The following is a 17,963-nucleotide window of genomic DNA, read 5'->3' as shown; positions in this document are numbered from 1 at the left end:
TATTTTTAAGATGTAGAAAAATGAGCGTACTTATTCACTGATAGCCATCGGCCACCAATCATTATAAGTAGTTACTATGTGGCCATGCACAGAGCTAAATGTTTTAGACAGTATCTTATTTAAGTCTCAAAACAATCTTAGAAGATAAACTATTATTAAGTCATTTTACAGATGAAGAAATCTGCCAAGGTTCACAATAAATGGTAGCAAACAGTAGAGCTGGGATCTGTGGACCAAATCTGCCCTCTTCTCAAAACACAATTCTTTGCAGTAAATTGGCTCAGTCATTACACGAGGCAAGCTGGTAAATGTGTAGTAAGAGCTACAAAACTTTTGCCGCAGTAATTCCACTTTGGGAAACACTACATATGCCAAGGAAACAAACCAAAATGGCAGCAGCGGCGGGGGGGGGGGGGGGGGGGGGAGGGGGGCAGGAAACCAATCTGCATGAAGATATTCAGAGCACCTTTATAACAGCAATAACTTGGAATCAGCCCAAGTGCTTCATCTGTGGGGGAAGAGGGGTAGTAAAAGGGACGGAGGCACACAACATGAAAATATCATATGGTCACTAAGAGAGACAAGTCTGTGAACTATGTCATAACATGGAAATATCTTCGGAAAACAAACATAAGTAAAAAATAATAATAACAATTAAAAATGTAATGGATTATTTAATCTTCAGAGACACTCTGTAAGGTAGGCTTTGTTATCTCCTTTTGACCATTGAGGAAATTATGGTTTAGAGACAATGTTGTGCCGGTAAATGCTTAACAAGCAGTTTGGTGGGAAGAAGACCCTGTTTGGTAGTGTTTTTGATTTCTGCTGTGTAAATACGCCTACTGCAGTATGACGTCACTGAATTCGGAGATGGGAAGAGATGCTTAGCAGCACACTGTGATACAGTATCTCCACCAAACATACATAATGACATAAAAACCTCCCACGCAAAGATCATTGTAAAATGCAGAAAAACTAATCAAGAAGTGCTGAGTTCTGAGTACAATTTTGTTTCCAATAAAATTTATTAAAGTGTAAAAAAAAAAAAGTAATGAATACAACTCTATATCAAGATGTGTTTATATATTCAAGAGTGGAAGAAGCATTTAAGTTCATTAAGCTTTTTATTTATCTATTTATTTTTGCATTAGGCTGAAGTTACCAACTTATAAAGCCAACACAAGGAAACTCTGCTTAAAGATGTTGTGATTCAGAATGTCCTTCTCTTCCTGATCCAAAGATGTGAAGTTTTCATATAAAAATAAATAGCTCTTCTAATTTTAAAGTCCCTTATTTAAAAAATAAATAAACCCCCTTTAGGCTTCCAGGTAAGCCCTTTTTAATGTAAGATTAACAAAACCTCATTTATAATAACCCGTAGCTCATGAATTTTTTTGTTAGGCATTTAGCAAATTTACTTAACAACAAATATGTTGACAAATTGGAACATTATTTCTGTCACCATTTGGTCTGCACTAATAAAAGTCCACACTCTCAGAATCTCACTCTTTTATAATGCATTTGGAAAAGTAATGCTATTTAAGATGGCATAAATCCTTGGTAATAGGGAGGTAGGTTAAAGAGTATCTGAACACATGCCAAGATAGAGGCCATGTGCTCGATGCCTAAGGTGGGAGGTTTGTGCCCACTTGTCTTTTCATAGGATCTCATTTCACAGAATCTCTCCAAAGAGGAGCAGAATATGCCCACACATGTTCTTCACCACATTCTGTCCAGATTGGCAGGGGGACCCTGCAAACCCTCAGCCCAACCACAGGCACCCCCCAACCCTGTCCACACGTCGCTCCCCTGAACCCTCCAATGGCTTCCCGTACATCATGTCACCTCAAGGGAACAGAAGCACAATTGGGGCCGTCTGACTTCTGCACTAAGGGAAGAAAACCTGATTCTTCCACTTGGCAAGACTGTCCCCTGCCTGGGCCCATCTCACATCACTCTTCCTCCCAAGGTTCCTCTGTCCTTACCAACCCTCACAGCTGGCCCATGTGCCCATTTTGCCCTCTACTTGGGATGACTTACTATTGTCCCTCAAGCATAAAGGACCACTGGGCTCTGTGTGCACCTGGCACAGAGCAAAAGCCCCCCAATATTGCAATGCCTGCCTCCAAGGCAAGCTGTCCAACAGGGCAGCCCCTAGCCACATGCAGCTATTGAAACTTAACTTGAATAAATTTAAAATTCAATCCCACAATTGTGCTGGCCACATTTCGGACACCGTGGTTAATAGCTACTGAACTGGACAGTGCAGGGAAGAACATGTGCATCACCACAGAAAGTTACTAGAGGACCTGCCTACCTGCCTCTGCAATTCCAGGTGGCATTCTCCCACAGCTGGACAACTTTTTCCACCTGACACCTAGGGGATGGCTCAGTTTCACCTGAGCAGCATTTTTTTCTACATGTCAATATGCACATTTTTGGTGTACAGTTCCATGAGTTTATACATGTATAAATGTATAATTAAATGTATAAATGTATACATTGCTGCAACCACCACCACAATCAGCACACAAGACAGTTCCATTGTCCCCTCAAAATTCCCTTTTCTGCCCCTTTGTAGTCAAACCCTCCAACCACCCCCGAAAAACCCTGGCAACAACCTATCTGGCAGCTTTGTACAAAACTCAGATTCCTGGCCTTCCCCTGGAAATCCCACTTAAGCAAGTCTGGGGTGAATCCCGGAATCTCCCACCCCCACCCCACCTCCCAAGAATGTTCCTCCCGTGATTCTGGGGTTCAGCCAGGTTTGGGAACCTCTGGGGTAAATGCCGAATCCTGGTTTAATTTAATTATCTGCAAAGTGCTCGCTGGTACCTAGTCTTGCTTTTTTCCCACCCCCATGAGTTGCTTTGTTGCACATGGCAGACGTCCACCTTGGGCTGGGTGCTGGGAAGGCAGGGCAAGGTCGCCTGCTGGGGGCACAGACAGGGTAAGAACTCTGTGGCTCTGGTTTCTGGCAGAGAGAGGCTGCTCTGAGTCACGTGGCCTCCCATCTTAATCCCTTCCTGGCTCTTTGTGCCATGGAATCCTCATCTGGAAAAAAAGGAACCACATCAGAAATAACTGTCTACCTCTGAGGCTCAGTGGAAGCGATGATTTACATAACACGTTCAAAGGCACTGGGCGGCCAGAACGCAAGGTACCTCGTCCTGGATACATCACCACCACCCAGGGCTGCCTCTGAATGGAACTCTCCTCACCCTGTTTTCTTGACAGTTGGAGGGGATCAGGACTCAAGTTAACAATAAAATCGCAGCCTTTAAGAAGGGCAAGGTACAAAATTCCATTTTTAAAGAGGAATTCGGAAGAGTCAGCGGCATCTCGGAAAACTTCCCCTGCTCAGAAAGTAAACAGTTACAAGGAGGGTCAACACTGGAGTCTAGCCATTCTCCCCGGCTTGCTCCTGCTCTGCTGAGGATTCCTGGAAAACACTTTGAAAAGTTTAAGATGATCAAAGGAAAAGAATGGCCAACCCAAGAAATGCTATCATTTAGCATCACATGTTTATTTAGCCCCACCAAGCCAAAGAGAGAAGACTGTTCGAAAGGGAGAGAATGCCGGCTTAATCAACTAAAAATGCATTCATTACTGTGCTATTCACCGCGGCTTTCCTGAAATCAGACACTTCTGCCCCTAGACCATAAGATTGAAGCGATTTGAAACGAAAATATTTCCTGTCCACGGCTTGCCAGTTTCTAGCCCCAGAGTGATATAACAGATGACATCCAGTACAATAAATGCTTTTATTAACCATAAATTTGAGACTGCTTTAGGGATTTGAAGTGTTGGGTTTCATGCTGAAAAAATGTAATGTTATCCACAGACCATCAGTGAGTAACAAAAACAGAGGCACAGGTTATACTACTTTGATCAAATTATGGCCAAAAAAAAAAAAAAATCGTCTTTTGCATTTTAAGTAGTAGTTGCATTCAGGGCATATCTTCAAGGAACACCACAATAGTTTAATCATATATCTTAGAGAGTTTAATGGAAATGCATCCTGAGTGTGGATTTATAGAACCGGCAGCTCCTGTTAAACAAAAAGAAGTTGAAAGGTGTTATAAGGCTAAGTGAGCCGAGAAATTCAAATATTAAAATGGGACCCCAAAATCAGGGTTTCTCAACCTCAGCACTGCTGACATTTTGGGCCATTATTGGGAAAGGCTGACTTGTGTATTTTGGGATGTTTCGTGGCATCCCTGGTCCCTACCCACAAAATGCCAGTAGCAAACCCCCTCCCAGCTGTGACAACAAAAAGCATCTCCAGAGATTCCCCAATCACCCCCAATTGAGAACTACTGATCTAAATCAAATTCTAAGCCTCACTGCTGCCTGATTTTTCTTTTTCTAAAGAAAACGTCAGAGCCCAAGGAGTCTCACAGCGTCAGCTCCCTGCCCCAGGGCTTCCCTCTATACAGAAATGTTTAGTCCCAAGTAAGTTCTGAACTCAAAAGCACTCTGCACTCCCTCTCCCATCAAAACCAACAGTAGCAGAGCCATGGAAACAAGAACTCTCTCTCCTTGAGCAGAGCAAACTACACTAAGCAAAGGCAGCCCACTGCTCTCTCTGAGGCACACCCTGGCCCGGCCTGGTGCCCCACATGTACCCCCGGCACAGCATCCCTGCCAGCATCCCGATCGATGCTTTTCTGGCCTTTTGCTGTCAGGCCATGGAGGCGACCATGGATTTGGTGCCAGAAAATAAAATGAAAAGCGGGGTGAACCTCTGCGGTCCATTCTCTGGACGCTGAATGTCCCACTATTACATCTCGGCATGACATTTCACGGCCAGCAGGGGAGGAGGCCTGGTCCTGAAAGCTGAACAAACGCCTGGTGCACAGACCCGCCCGCGCCCTCGCTGGCTCCCCGCACTTATGAATAAAAGATGGAGGTTTTGTCTCTGTCGTCTCCCTGGTACCCTGGGAGAATAACAACTTGTCGCTTTTTGACGTTTTAACTTACTTTGAAAAATAATCAATATTAACTTTCCGTGTCTTTGGCCCTTAAATCTGGGGTAGGGACAAAGAAAAGAAAAGAAAAGAAAAGAAAAGAAAAGAAAAGGGAAAAGAAAAGAAAAGAGAAGAAAAGAAAAGAAAAGGCATGCCATGAGGTAGAAGATAGTAATTCAAGTTAAACGAATGAAATGTCTGTTAAGGAACCCTAATAAAATAATTTAGGCAATACACAACCACAGAAGGAGAAGACTGGAAACTGACTTTGAGGACATGTTTTGAGTGGAGTGGGCTTTTCCGGAAATAAAGTTCAATGTTTTCTTAGCACAAAGGAAAGAAGTGGCTGAGTTTGGGTGTGAGGGAGCACTCAACTGTAAACCTGCACCAGCCACAGGGGGTTTATAATAGGAACCCATTCCCAGTCACTGAGGGCGACATGACAACTGTTTGCAACAAGCCCTGGTGAACAGCAAAAGCCTTAAGTATTCTTGGGACGCAGCATTCCCAATTTTGAGAGCACAGTTGATTTCAAATCACCTTGAAGGAAAAAGTTAAATTACAGGATAGCACAAATGACACCCTGCAGTTTCTTTGGACTCTCAGTAAAGTAAAAGGAAAGCCTTACTGTAAAGCAGTGCATTTTTATAAAGACAAATAACACAAGACCAAACTGGGTTAAATCATTAAAAAGGTCTCCATGTGCAACAATTTCAAGCAGAAAAAACACATTTGCTCTTTGCTAAAACGGCACCTGTATTTGTTACCTACTGATATCTAAAATCTCTTACCTTTAGAGGGATCTTGCCAAAATATTTAACTTGACCCAAATCATGAGGAAACAATCAGAAATCCAACTTGTGTGACTGTCTATAAGACAAGTGACCTTGACTTTTCAGAATGTATATGTTATGAAGGATCAAAAAGAGGTGGAGGGACTCCTTTAGATTAAAGGAAACTAAAGAGACACTAGATGTCTACAAGCAGTTGAGTGGCCCCTGTCTGAATCCTGGAATGTGATTCAGAAAGAAATCATGACATTAGGAGGACAACTGAGGTATGTGGGGCAAAGCACTGGTGACTTGAGGCTGAGAGGAAATAGGCGTTCACCCCACTGTTCTTTCAACTTTTCTAAAGGTTTGAAATTTTCAGGTCCGAAATATAGGGAAGAGAGTAAAGTGAAGCCCCAGGTATGGCTGACTGGCTGCCTGCTGGTCTGGGTGGGGGCTGGGCAGCAACACCTTCATTTTCCTGTTTCAGAAAATGTACACCCTAAAATATAAAGTCAATACGGGATAGATTCAGGATTAAAACAAATTTTAAAAAACATAGTAGTGTGGGGCTTCCCTGGTGGTGCAGTGGTTAAGAATCCGCCTGCCAATGCAAGGGACATGGGTTTGTGCCCTTGTCCAGGAAGGTCCCACATGCCTCGGAGCTACTAAGCCCACGTGCTGGGCTGCAACTACTGAGCCCACGTGCCACAACTACTGAAGCCGGTGCGCCTAGCGCCTGTGCTCCACAACAAGAGAAGTCACTGCAATGAGAAGCCTGCGCACCGCAACAAAGAGTAGCCCCCACTCTCCGCAACTAGAGAAAGCCTGCGCACCGCAACAAACACCCAATGCAGCCAATAAATAAATAAAACATTGTGGTATGACTTATTAGTCACTTAACTGGGTGGTGGTGGGGTATGTACACACAGTAGACATTTAAGTTTCTGCTTTTATAAAAGGCATGGGCCCTTTTAAAACCCCTTTATGCCTTTCCCTGAAACTCTTCTAAAACTTATCATTCTCTTTCTCCTCTTATCAGAATTCCTACTAATTTAAAAACTTTTTAGAATGGCTCTTTAAAACTCCCCTGCCTGCCGCCCAAACTCTCCCACATTATCTACCCCCATCTTTTTTTAAGGAGGTAAAAGCAATGATTACCCTAATCTCCAACTTGAAAACTATGCACTTAAAGGGGGAAAGAAAAAAGTGTGACCCTTTAAGTAAAAGGAAGAAAGCTCAGTAGATGGGAAATCTGCTCAAGTGAAAAGATGTCGGGATAGAATTTCTGTGTGTCGAGCTTCAAAACCCAGAGAGGAGAACAATGAGGCAGGCTGCATGTCCAGAGCAGCCCTGAGAGACCTGGGTGGCGGTCACCTTGGGCGTGCCAGACACTGGGAACCCACCGCTCCCGCCCCCCTGCAGCAGTCTCCGGGCAGCACAGCCAGATGTTACATTTTCTCTGCTTAATTTCGGTAAAACTCCATGACCTCTTTCTCAAATTAAAAAGGCAATGCTATTTTTTTAAACCACAGGAGCTATCTTTAGTGAAGCCGTCTAAGGATTTCATTAATTCATAGCCAGCCAACCAGGACTTTTCCCACAGTCTCCCACAAAAAAGCCCGGGAAGTGACTGATTGCTTGGCTGGATCTGAATATGAGCAGAGGTAAGATCAGAAATATCTAGTTCCTCCCACAGGGAGGCAAGGCATGAAAATCAAAGCTGGGCAAAAAACTCATTACCACAGCTGGCCGGCAAACCCACAGCCCTGGAAAGAAGGCAAAGAGCATCTTTGATTCTGGATTGACCATCTAGTGACTTCAGAAAATGAAAGGCATTCACAACCAGAAGGGACCGAAAGAAAATGAGACCTGTATCTCTGTTAAAAAGACCAAGTTGTCATACCACCTAAGAGCTGCTGCCAGGGACCGTGAGAGTCATTTCACTCACGTTGTTTCGTAAAGTCCCAAACCAAGATGCTTAGTGCTTAGCGGTCATTTTTTTACATTTTCTTCATCCATGGTGCAGCGTGACCCAGACAGTCCAAACACCCCCTCTTCAAGCAACCAACACTTGGCCAACTGCGATTCCCATCCAGTACCAGCCCCAATCCCTGCCTCTCACATTCCCTGGGAACCCGTCCTGCAGCCCAGCACTTGGCCAGTATGGGGACAATAATCTGTGGTGTGAATGAAGGCGAGCGTAATTTTATGCTTCTCTCAGCACCTACTGCCACATGATGCACCAATGTGAAGAAAACGTAAGTAAAGCCAACAATACTTCAATCAAAAATTTTTTTTAAATTTAAAAAGAAAACATAAGTAACATAGACCTTCAGAGGAAATTGTTACTAAAACTGCTCACCTTACGTGTCACCTCCTCAGAGAGGCCCCCCGAGATCACCCACTCTCATCACCCCATTTTAATTTCCTGCAGACCACTAAGTCACACGTAGTGGAGATCAGAGCCTGCACTGATCTCCTGGTGCAGCAGGGAGTGAAAAAGATCAAGGCCCTGCCCTCAGAGAGTTGACAGTGCAGTGAGGGAGAGATGCACAAGACAAACAAAAAACACTCTGTGTGTCTCATGGTGAAGAAAAAAATTCTGTGGAGAAAACTCAAGTGAAGAAAAGAGGTGAGAGAGAGAGCAGCCGCTGCTATTTTAAACAGAGTGGCCAGGTCGGGTAGTTTGTTATCCTGTCTGCCTCCCCTACTACAATCTAAGCTCCAGAAACCAGGCCTCACGTGTAGGGAGCACCAGATCCTCAGTGAAGGAAGGAGTGGCCGCTGAGGGTCACTCCTATCAAGCCATTCAGCCACTGGAGAAACCTTCCAAGCGTCACCATTTTCACCATTCCTGACAGGTGCATGCGGACAAAATTCAAGGCACCCCTTCATCTAGTCCCAGCCTCTGTCTTCAGCCTTCTTGTCTCCACTGCCTCCAACGAGCCACCCTCCTCCAGCTTTACCCACCTCCTTCTTTTTTGGCCACGCCACGAGACTTGCAGGATCTTAGTTCCCTGACCAGGGATTGAACCCGGGCCCCTGCAGTGGAAGCACCAAGTCCTAACCACTGGACTGCCAGGGAATTCCCACCCACAACTTTCTTTCTGCCCAGACTGTCCCCCACCTCCCAGCTCCACGCGCCAGAGGCCCTGCTCAAAGGCCCCTTGGTGAGGCCAGTCTTCTTCAGCCATCTGATCCCTCCCTCTGGGTCTCCTCTGAACCGTCCAAATTAAGTGCCTTCTTCATAAACAAATCAAGATCCCCTTTTTCACTGCATCCCTGCAAAGGGCTGGATGCATCCTCACTAAATCTTCAGGCATGATGGGGCGGGTCTGACTTTACTAAGTGCAGGCTTCCTGGCAAAGGTGAAATGCATATGGGGAGGCTGGGGTGGGGGGAAGGCGCTTGGTGGAGAAGCCTCCCAGGGAAAGGCAGGCCTCCTCCTCCAAAGCAGGGGAAACTGAGGCAGAGCAAGTAGCCAGAGTTACTGGGAACCAACTGAGACGTGTGCTAAAAAGCCAGAGTTCCAAAGGTGGGTGCCAAGCATCACCTCAGATGCTCCTCATCACCCTGCTTCTCACGCTGGCAAGTGTGTAAGGTGGCATGTTCTGGGATGAGGAGCAGCAGGAACCATGGTTCATGCTACTCTGGGAGAAGTGGGGCAAGGCAGAGCAAGGATGGGGATTTCCCTGTACTGTGGAGTCCTTCCTGCATCTCGCTGTCTCTGAGCCCCCACGCCTCTATCTTGCAGCACCGCACCCCTCCCCCAGGAGGAAGTCCCTGCGGACAGGGACCTGGTCCTACTCTGCCTTGTTTCTTCCCAGAAAACATGACTACGTACTACACCATGGCCCGACACAGAGTAGGTGCTCTTGCCTCCTCGCTCCAAATAAGTTTTTGTGAACTTCAGATATGGAGTAGTTACAATAAATCCTAACCATGTGAGGGCCTGAGCAAATGTGTCCCCTGTAGAGGAAGGAGGTGATAAGCTGTCACTCAACAGGGACCACGCTCAGGCTGACTGCTCCTGCATTTGGTCTGGACTGCATTGCATGTTTTCCTCAGATAAACAAGGAGTTTGAAACCCTTTTCAGAAGAGAAACCAGAAATCACCTGGACAGAATAAAATCAGAGAGAACCATATGGCCTGTCTCAGGAAAACGTACCTCTTCTTTCCAAGGAAACCGTCCCTCTATCCCCATCAACCCTCCCACTAGCAAGTAAAACAGTCCAGCTCAGAACAGAAGTCTGGGGCCATAGCCAGCAGTTTTTAAAGGGTTACCATTCATTGGGGGGAAAAATCTACAAAACTGACAAAACAGAACATTTGGAAAAACTCCTAGTTTTTAAGGGAATAAAGGACTTTCAAAATCTAAAAAAAAGTTATATTTAAAGCCTAATCCCTTATGATTTCAAAAGGATTCATTTGAAGTATTCATTTAATGTGTGAAAAGTAAATATCCATCTGAACATTTTAATTAATGCTATCAATTTCCATTCTCTTTTCAAAGTCACTGCTTCAATTTTATAGGCATTTCTGATACGTTCAAGCAAGCGCCCCTACAATGCAGTAATTTTAATGAAAAGCCTCATGATTAATGTCTATTAGATCAGGTTTAGAATGAAGAAAAGTACAATAAAATTACAATTTACTAAACTTCCCACAATACCTGCCATCTACTGCCCTTTCAACTTTTAGTGTACCAGCCTTATGCAAATAAGACATTAGGTTTACTCTAAAACAAATGCTTCTTAAAAGCGCATAGTAGAGGTAGTTTTCATTTGTCCTATTAAATCACACAATTTATAGGCCGACTTCCGTTTTAGAAGAGAATTACATGTGTGTTCACATCACATCTTTGTCATCCACCCAGTGATTTGTTGAGGACAGCTGGTACCTATTAAGTTCCTCCTTTAAATGTTGTAGCCTTAATTAGCTACATCCACCTTCCCCCAACATTTCCAAACAAGGAACCAAAGAAAAGGAAAGCTGTTTTTAACATGGATGGTTTGAATAATGGAGTTACAAATGTTAAAATAATAGTCTTCATTAGAAGTTATACTTTTAGGCCCCTTCAAAAGAAACAGGGTACAGATGGAGTTTAAATTTCAGTCTTTGTTAAGTAATTTTTCAATTGTTCAATTTTTAGTTTCACGCCTAGTGTTAATAATTAAACCATCCCAAGATACTTCTCAACGAAGCATGAGGGACAGTCTCCCCAGATATATTCTTGGTATTACTTAAGCTATAAACATCTTACTTGGGCTTCTGAGCACATGAGAACAAGCAGACAGAATCTGCAAGCAGAGAATAATCCAGGTATGGTTTTCTATGAACAGACATCATGCTCTTTCCAGACACTGAAGAGTTCCAACTCACACAATGAGAAATTCAGTTGATCAAATCACTTTAACCTGCCATATGTAGATGAAACACACACTAATTTGGTTACAATTGAGGATTCCCTTCTTAAAAAAAAAGCATCAGGATTTTAAGTGTGAATGATGTCAATATGCTAAATTTTAAGCAAGTTAAGGAGTCATCTGACGGAATACCCCTTAGATTTGGTTTCTTCTTAGAGACTTGCTCCAACTTTAATCTGCAGTAAGACTATCTGTTTCAATAGGATGTGATCACTCCTGGGCTTGTGTCTTTTCAATCAGCCAGTGGCCCTGCCGGGTTTAGAGTAGCAGAGAGGAAGTGGCCTGTGGTTAAACAGAGGAAATACCAAGGCATTTTAATAGAGCAAATAGTCTCTTTTCTTCCCACAGGGAAGAGCTTCAAAGGCCCCAGGCCCTGGAGGAGACAATGTGTTGCGGGGCCATCAGTCACCTAATCGTGTGTCAGGCCCATTCAGAACATCCCGGCAGCCAAGACAAACACTGCCCAGGAGGACATTGCCTCCCACTGGCCAGGCAAGTTGGGCTGCCTGGAGATGGAACCTGTGGCACCATCACAGACGAGTCCCCTGGGCTTGCTGAGGGCAGGAGAATCTCCACATTTCGGGGAGATGTGAAACGGAAATGGTCTTGGCTGCCAGAGTAGCGTGGCCGGAGAGAGGTCTGCTCCAGGGGTGCTGCCCCCCACGCCAGCCTGTCAAGTTTTAGGAGTACCTGAGCCCCTGCCTCAGCCCATTCTCTTACAAATTGAGGGCGGGGGACCCAAGCTTCCAGAAGCCTAAAAACCCATCCATCACAGGCAGACACAAGAGGCAGTAAGGAATGAAAGGAACAATTAATTGTTGACGGGGTGGCCCCAGGAACAGCAGACATCTGCCAGGGCACACCATATATGAAAAGTTCAGGGACTGATGAGGGAAAGATAGTTTGAAAACTTTTTTAAAAGAAAAACAAAAAGCAAAAAACCCCCCACACTTTAAGCCAAATGAAGCATGAAAAGTAACTTAAAGACTTAAAAAAGCATTGGCTATTCTTGCCTTTGTAAGGAAGCCGTCTATAAAGTTTGAATGGCTGAGAATATGATTTGGAGCCTACCCTACTCTTTCCTGAGACCGTTTTCCAGACAGACCCAGCTGTTTTGGGGAGGAACCCAGTGGAAGCGTCAGGTCCCCTTCACCCCCAGCCTCCTCTTCAACCCCAGGCCAGAGTGGCCCCTCAGGCCCCCCCCTCAGCCAGCCTCACCCCTGCCATTTTCCAGAGCTCGGACAAAGCCTCCACTTTCCAAAGTCTCCACTGGACTTTCTGAAAGTCCAGTGAAGTAACTTCAAGTCAAGCTCTGATTTTAAATGTTTAGAATGTGGCTTCTCTCTGCCTCCTTGTAATCACAGAAGCCCTGTCTCCTAAAGCAGTGATTCTCATCGTTGAGAGCATCAGAGGAACCTGTTAAAATGTCAGTTCCTGGGCCCCACCTCACTCCCATTCTGGTCCCATTGGCCTTGAATCTGCATTTTAACGAGCTCCCAAGGCAATCCCGATACTGGAAGCCCCTGGACTTCACTCTGAGAAATCATGTTTGGAAGGAAATGGTGCCTCAGCCGGTACGTAGTTGCTGGTCTCAATCACCCAGCTGTATCCCCGAGTTAATAACTAGCACAATGCCCTAGGCACTGCAGGGGCTCCAGGTCCACAGGAGGGAGGGGGGAGGGGAGAAAAGAGAGGGCCGCTCAAGAAAGATGGACCCCAGCCAGAGGATTCCCAATTAACACAGCAAAACAGGCTGGAAGAAAGCACCACACTTCTTATTAAAAAGTTTCTCTGAAAACGTGTCAACCAGGGCTGAGTCATTTTCAACCAAGAATCCTGTAAAAGATACAAGAGCATGTGTAACACGGACAACACGGCCACAGGACAGGCAGACCAGATGCAGGCTTGAGAGCCACGAGCTGCAAGTGAATGAAAACACATCCAATTCAGAATTAAATAAACATGGCTGGGCCCAAAGCCAAGGAGAGTTCTTGGATTGGACTTTTATCAGGAACCTAAATTTTAATCAGCTGGAACTTCTTTTCCAAGTACCACCCTATTTCTTCCTACCTTTTGAGATGAAGTATTTGCCTTAAATGGGAAACTTGCACTTCATTGTAAAGACGATGCCAGCATTCTGGCTTCCTGAATTCCTGAAGGAGCAGACTTTGGTGGAGGGCAGGGGGGAGAGTGGAAATTGCGTTTCAGGGATAACAGACCAGGGAAGGTGTACCCCATTTAGGTAAGAAGGCAAGAAATGTTCCCCCTTCCTCCACTGCAGGAAAAGTCACTAAATAAAAACCTGTGGGAATAGGTTCCTAATTTCTTGTTCCATAAATAGGTTTCTCAAACAACCAGCAAGGCAAAAGGAGGAAAAAAAACCTGAGTGCAAGTGACTGATATAAAGTTACCCATCACAAACAAAACCATTCCACTTCCAAGAAGCAAGCAGTTAAGACTCAGTGTAAATGAGGATGCTGGACCCTCTGGAAGTTTTACAACTTGTTACTTCTTTGCGAAAACTTTATTTATTACTCAAAGAGCAACTTTACCTGGCATGCGCCCCAAGAGACTTTTTTTTTTTTAAAGTTAGTCAAGGAAGTGTGCCCACAACTCATTTCTAAAACACTGCGCTGTGTTCAAGATGGTATCGGTCCCTTAATTGCCCCACTAATAATGGGGAGGTTGTGAAATCTGACCACTTAAACCAGGCCAGCTCCTCTGAGAACAGCCCCGAAGGGAGGGTTACAGCTGCTGAGGGTTAGCTGGCTCCAGTCACCTTGCAAGTCCTGGGAAAATACACATTCCTGCAGGGGCAAGAGTTCCTGGAACAACCTCTCCCTGGAGAGCCAGGGGGTCAATCGCTCAGCTCCTCTCTAGCACCCAGATCCTGCCCCTCTTCAGGGCTCACTTCTCTACCCTGTTGTGCCTCTACCCTCTCAGGTCCTGTGTGATGTAGACCCATGGGAAGCCCTCTCCTGTTTGCATCACACATCACTGACTCTTATTCCTATATGTTAGCATAGCCCCAACTAGACTGTAAGCAACCTCAGAACTGAGACCAAGATCTATGAGCTGAACACCCACTATCTGGTAGGGGACTCGGACATCAATTGAATACCCAAGTAGCTGTACACCAGTACTTACTGGCCAGCCCTCTGACAGAGCAACTTCTGGAAAAACTTACCTAGGGAGGTAGGGGCAGAAGAGGCTTCCTGCAGGAAGTGATGCTGGAGCTGAGGGGAGGCTGAGGTGTAAAGAGAAGGAACACAGGCGGGAACAGAATGTACAAAAGACACTAGAGCTTGCTGCTCTGATAGTCACCCCTCCCCTGCCCCCCTTCTTAAAATCTATCACTTAATACAGGATTTAGCAGGAAGGCTGCAGGGTCTAATTGGGTTCAGCCAAGATTTACAGGGCTCCAGGCTCTGAGCCCACCAACATAAGGTTAAGTGCCTGGCTAAAGAAACTAGTCTGAAGACACAGATGTGAACAAATACTGATGATGTAGTCTGGTGAGAACCAAAGGCAAGGACCTGCATGAGATGGCAAAGCAAGGGGAATGGCATTCAGAGAGGGCTTCCTTGAGGAGGCGTCACCTGAGCTGAGTCTTAGGCCAAGCAGGGGGTTCTCGGGAGGAACAGGTATCCCAGGAGCAGGGAAAAAGCATGCCTCAGCAGCATAAAGGGGGCATAGGAGTTAGGGAGCAGGGTGAGAGGGGAAGGGACTGAAGCTGGTGAGTATGTAAGGCAGGTGGACAAGCTGGGTCAGGAAAAGCTAGTGGCTCCATCAGACGCATCAAAAAGCCAGTCCAGGAGGGAAGGAGCCATGTATCAGGTTGGGAAGAGCCTGGAACCCAGGAGCTGGCCCTGAGGCTTCCATGCTCATTCAAGAAGTAGATGAAGTAGATGAAGATAACTCTAAGGAAAGGATTGTGGGGCCAAAGTAAAAGCTGTTGAGAAGGTCACCCACAGCATGAATGTGAAGTCCCTGGGATGAGAGCCGCTGTTAATTCTGTGGGGGTGCAGGTTTAGGGGAAAACATTCCCAGAGCACAAAACCACACCTGGCTCCTTTAGAGCCCTGCTATACCCACAGCATTAAAACTTCACAAGGTTTGTGCACTGACACATGAAACCACCTAGGCAATTGCAGAAAAGCAGCAAATTGGACTGATCCACCTATGCTGTCATGAAAATTCAGAATAAAATGCCTGTGATGCTGTTCTTCAAAAGCCAACACATCAGTTTAGATCCAAAAAATTTAGGATTGATAAGTCAACATGGGATAGTCTTAAGGAAAACTTTTTGATCTAAAAACTAAGGAAAACTTGGTATCTACTGAAAAACAAAAACAAAAAACGAGAATAGTGGTATTTTGGGACTTCCCTGGTGGTGCAGTAGTTGAGAGTCCGCCTGCCAATGCAGGGGACACTGGTTCGAGCCCTGGTCCAGGAGCATTCCCACATACCGGTGCAGCAACTAAGCCCGTGCGCCACACCGATGAGCCTGTGCTCAGAGCCCACATGTCGTGGAGCACGCACTCTAGGCAAGAGAAGCCACTGCAATGAGAAGCCTGTGCATCGCAATGAAAGAGTAGCCCCTGCTCGCTGCAACTGCAGAAAGCCCGCCCGCAGCAACAAAGACCCAAGGCAGCCAATAAATAAATAAGTAAATAGTGGTATTTTTTACCAAAATGGGACAGAGTAAGAAAATGTGATGTTTTTACTCGAACAGGAAGGAGGTTATACTCACTAAGGGGTTTGTGAGAGGGTGGGTTATAGCTGTCTACAGTGCAGCTATTGGGTTTGAAAACATTTCAGCTACCTGGTTCTGCACTGTGTTTCTCTGAATGAGGGGCAAGTGAGCTGGAGGCACCAGCCTGTGGCCCTAAAGAGGTGTCAGGTACTAGGCCTTGACCGCTTCAGGTCTTCAGAGCACCCCACAACAGGTGGGTGGACGTTGCTCTAAGAGAACTACCCCATTCCCATCCCTCAGAGCAGTAGCGTTAGGGAAACTAGGAAATCCCCATTTACTCCCGTTTTCCAGGTGAACAAATCAAGGCTCAGGGCTGCCCGGGAAAAGAACCAAAGTCATGTCCCATGGCTGCCTGAATGCAAAGCCGGTGTCCTCTCCACCCTGACGCCGGGCTGGCCCTGGCCTGGGTGGGAGGGGTGCTGGGCAGATGCATGCAGTCTCCAGGTCCTCCAGCTGCCCAAGCCCAGGAGCCCTGTTGTAAACCCATCAGGCAGCGTCCCGGAGCACACACCCCTCCCCATGTCCCACCGCCCAGATGGCGTCAAAAAAGCGCTGGGTTAGGGGCACAGGGCTCCAAGCACAGGACGAAAGTCGGTGTACGCCTCCAGTCTCGTCTCGGGCACCTGACCGAGGTGACAAACTCATTCCTCCCTTTGGCCATGAGAAATATCCCAACTCAAGCTGGGCGCGGTGTTGGTGGGGGGTCATCTGTGAGACCATTCGAAGGGCTGAATGCAGGAGCAAATTTTACCAGCAAGTCAGGAGTCTGAGGTGGGGTGAAAGTGGGGTAAGACGGCCCGGCAAGGAACAAAGCGACCCCGAGAGGGCGGCGCACCCCTCCCCAACACTCAGGGTCCCCTGCCTGGCAATCCCAGGCCTTTGCAGAGCTGTGGACCGGAGGTCCGGAGGCAGACCCCCACTCCCGCTCCAAAGCGCCCCCCACTCGAAAGGGAGGATCCCAGCCCGGGGGTCCGCTGCCCTGATGGGGAGGAGGTCCGGGCCTGCAACAAAGGGTGGGGCGCCCTCCTCCTGCCCGCCGCCGGGTGCCCCTCTCGCCCGCCCTCCTGGAGCCGGACCCCGGCCGGTGGCCGCGCCTCATTAGCAACACAAAGCCGGGGGTCGGGCGGCCCCTTTCGACCCAGCCGGGGCAGGCAGACGCGCGCCCCGGGAGGGAGGCAGGAGGGCGAGAGCAGCGGGATCCCAGCCCCGCCGCGCGCTCCGCGGAGAGCAGGCGAGCCGGCACGGGCTCCACTGCTCGCGAGCACCTGTGACCCCCGCGCTTTGGGGGACAGCAAGAACCTTGCTGTCCTCTGTTCTTGCTGTCCTCTCCTTACCCTCCAGCCACAGGTGTCGGCGCCCCGCGCTCTGTTGGACCCGCCTGCGGCCACCGCCAGCTGCGAGCCGTTGAGGCAGGCGTTGACCGTGAAGAAGACAGAGCAGAGCTGCAGCCACGGGGCCATGGCCGTGCGCTCGCCTAGCCGGGCCCTACTCTGCTCCCCGGCCGCCTGCCGCTGGCCAGCCCCGAGTGGGCGGTGGCGCGGGCCGCGGCGGAGCGGGCAGCACCACGGAGCATGCGCTGTGGACCCTCGCCCCGCCCCTTCCCTCCGCGGCTCGCCCCTAGCCTCAGACCCTCAGCGCTTTGACCCCGCCCCCTGAGTCTGGCCCTTCTTCTTGGCCCCGCCCCGATCTCTAAGCCACGCCCCTACAGCTAATCTCCGAGTGACTTTGAGAAGCTGGCCGGTGCAGTTTTTTCCCCTCACCTGAGAGGTCTTTTTTTTTTTTAACCCAAAGATTTTTCCACGTGATGCCTGCTCCCTGAAAAACTCGGGAAAACACAAAAAAATGATAATAATAGTTTAAATAATAATTTACAAGCACCTACTGTTTCCCAGGCCTCTTCTTGAATCCTCTCAAACACACCTGAAAGTGTCAGTATTATTGTTACCCCAGTTTTCAGCGCAGAAATGGGTAACGTGGTGGTTAAAGAAATCCTGGCTGGGACCTCAGACAAATGACTTACTCTCTCCCCATTATTGT

The 17,963-nt window shown here is 47.2% G+C and overlaps 1 protein-coding gene across 1 annotated transcript in view; it reads right to left on the bottom strand.

The window, feature by feature from the left end:
* Nucleotides 1-17,416, bottom strand: part of IL17RD (interleukin 17 receptor D) — a 65,282-nt gene extending 47,866 nt beyond the window's left edge. Inside the window, exon 1 of the mRNA XM_057706766.1 lies at nucleotides 17,261-17,416. Coding sequence (XP_057562749.1) covers nucleotides 17,261-17,386 — 126 coding nt within the window. The 5' untranslated portion in view covers nucleotides 17,387-17,416. The remainder of the gene's footprint in view (nucleotides 1-17,260) is intronic.
* Nucleotides 17,417-17,963: the final 547 nt, after the last annotated feature.

Source organism: Hippopotamus amphibius, chromosome 13 (assembly GCF_030028045.1).
Source record: "Hippopotamus amphibius kiboko isolate mHipAmp2 chromosome 13, mHipAmp2.hap2, whole genome shotgun sequence".
NCBI classification, from domain to species: domain Eukaryota; kingdom Metazoa; phylum Chordata; class Mammalia; order Artiodactyla; family Hippopotamidae; genus Hippopotamus; species Hippopotamus amphibius.
The sequence above is the reverse complement of the archived record's forward strand: the minus strand, read 5'-3'. Positions and strand labels throughout refer to the sequence as shown.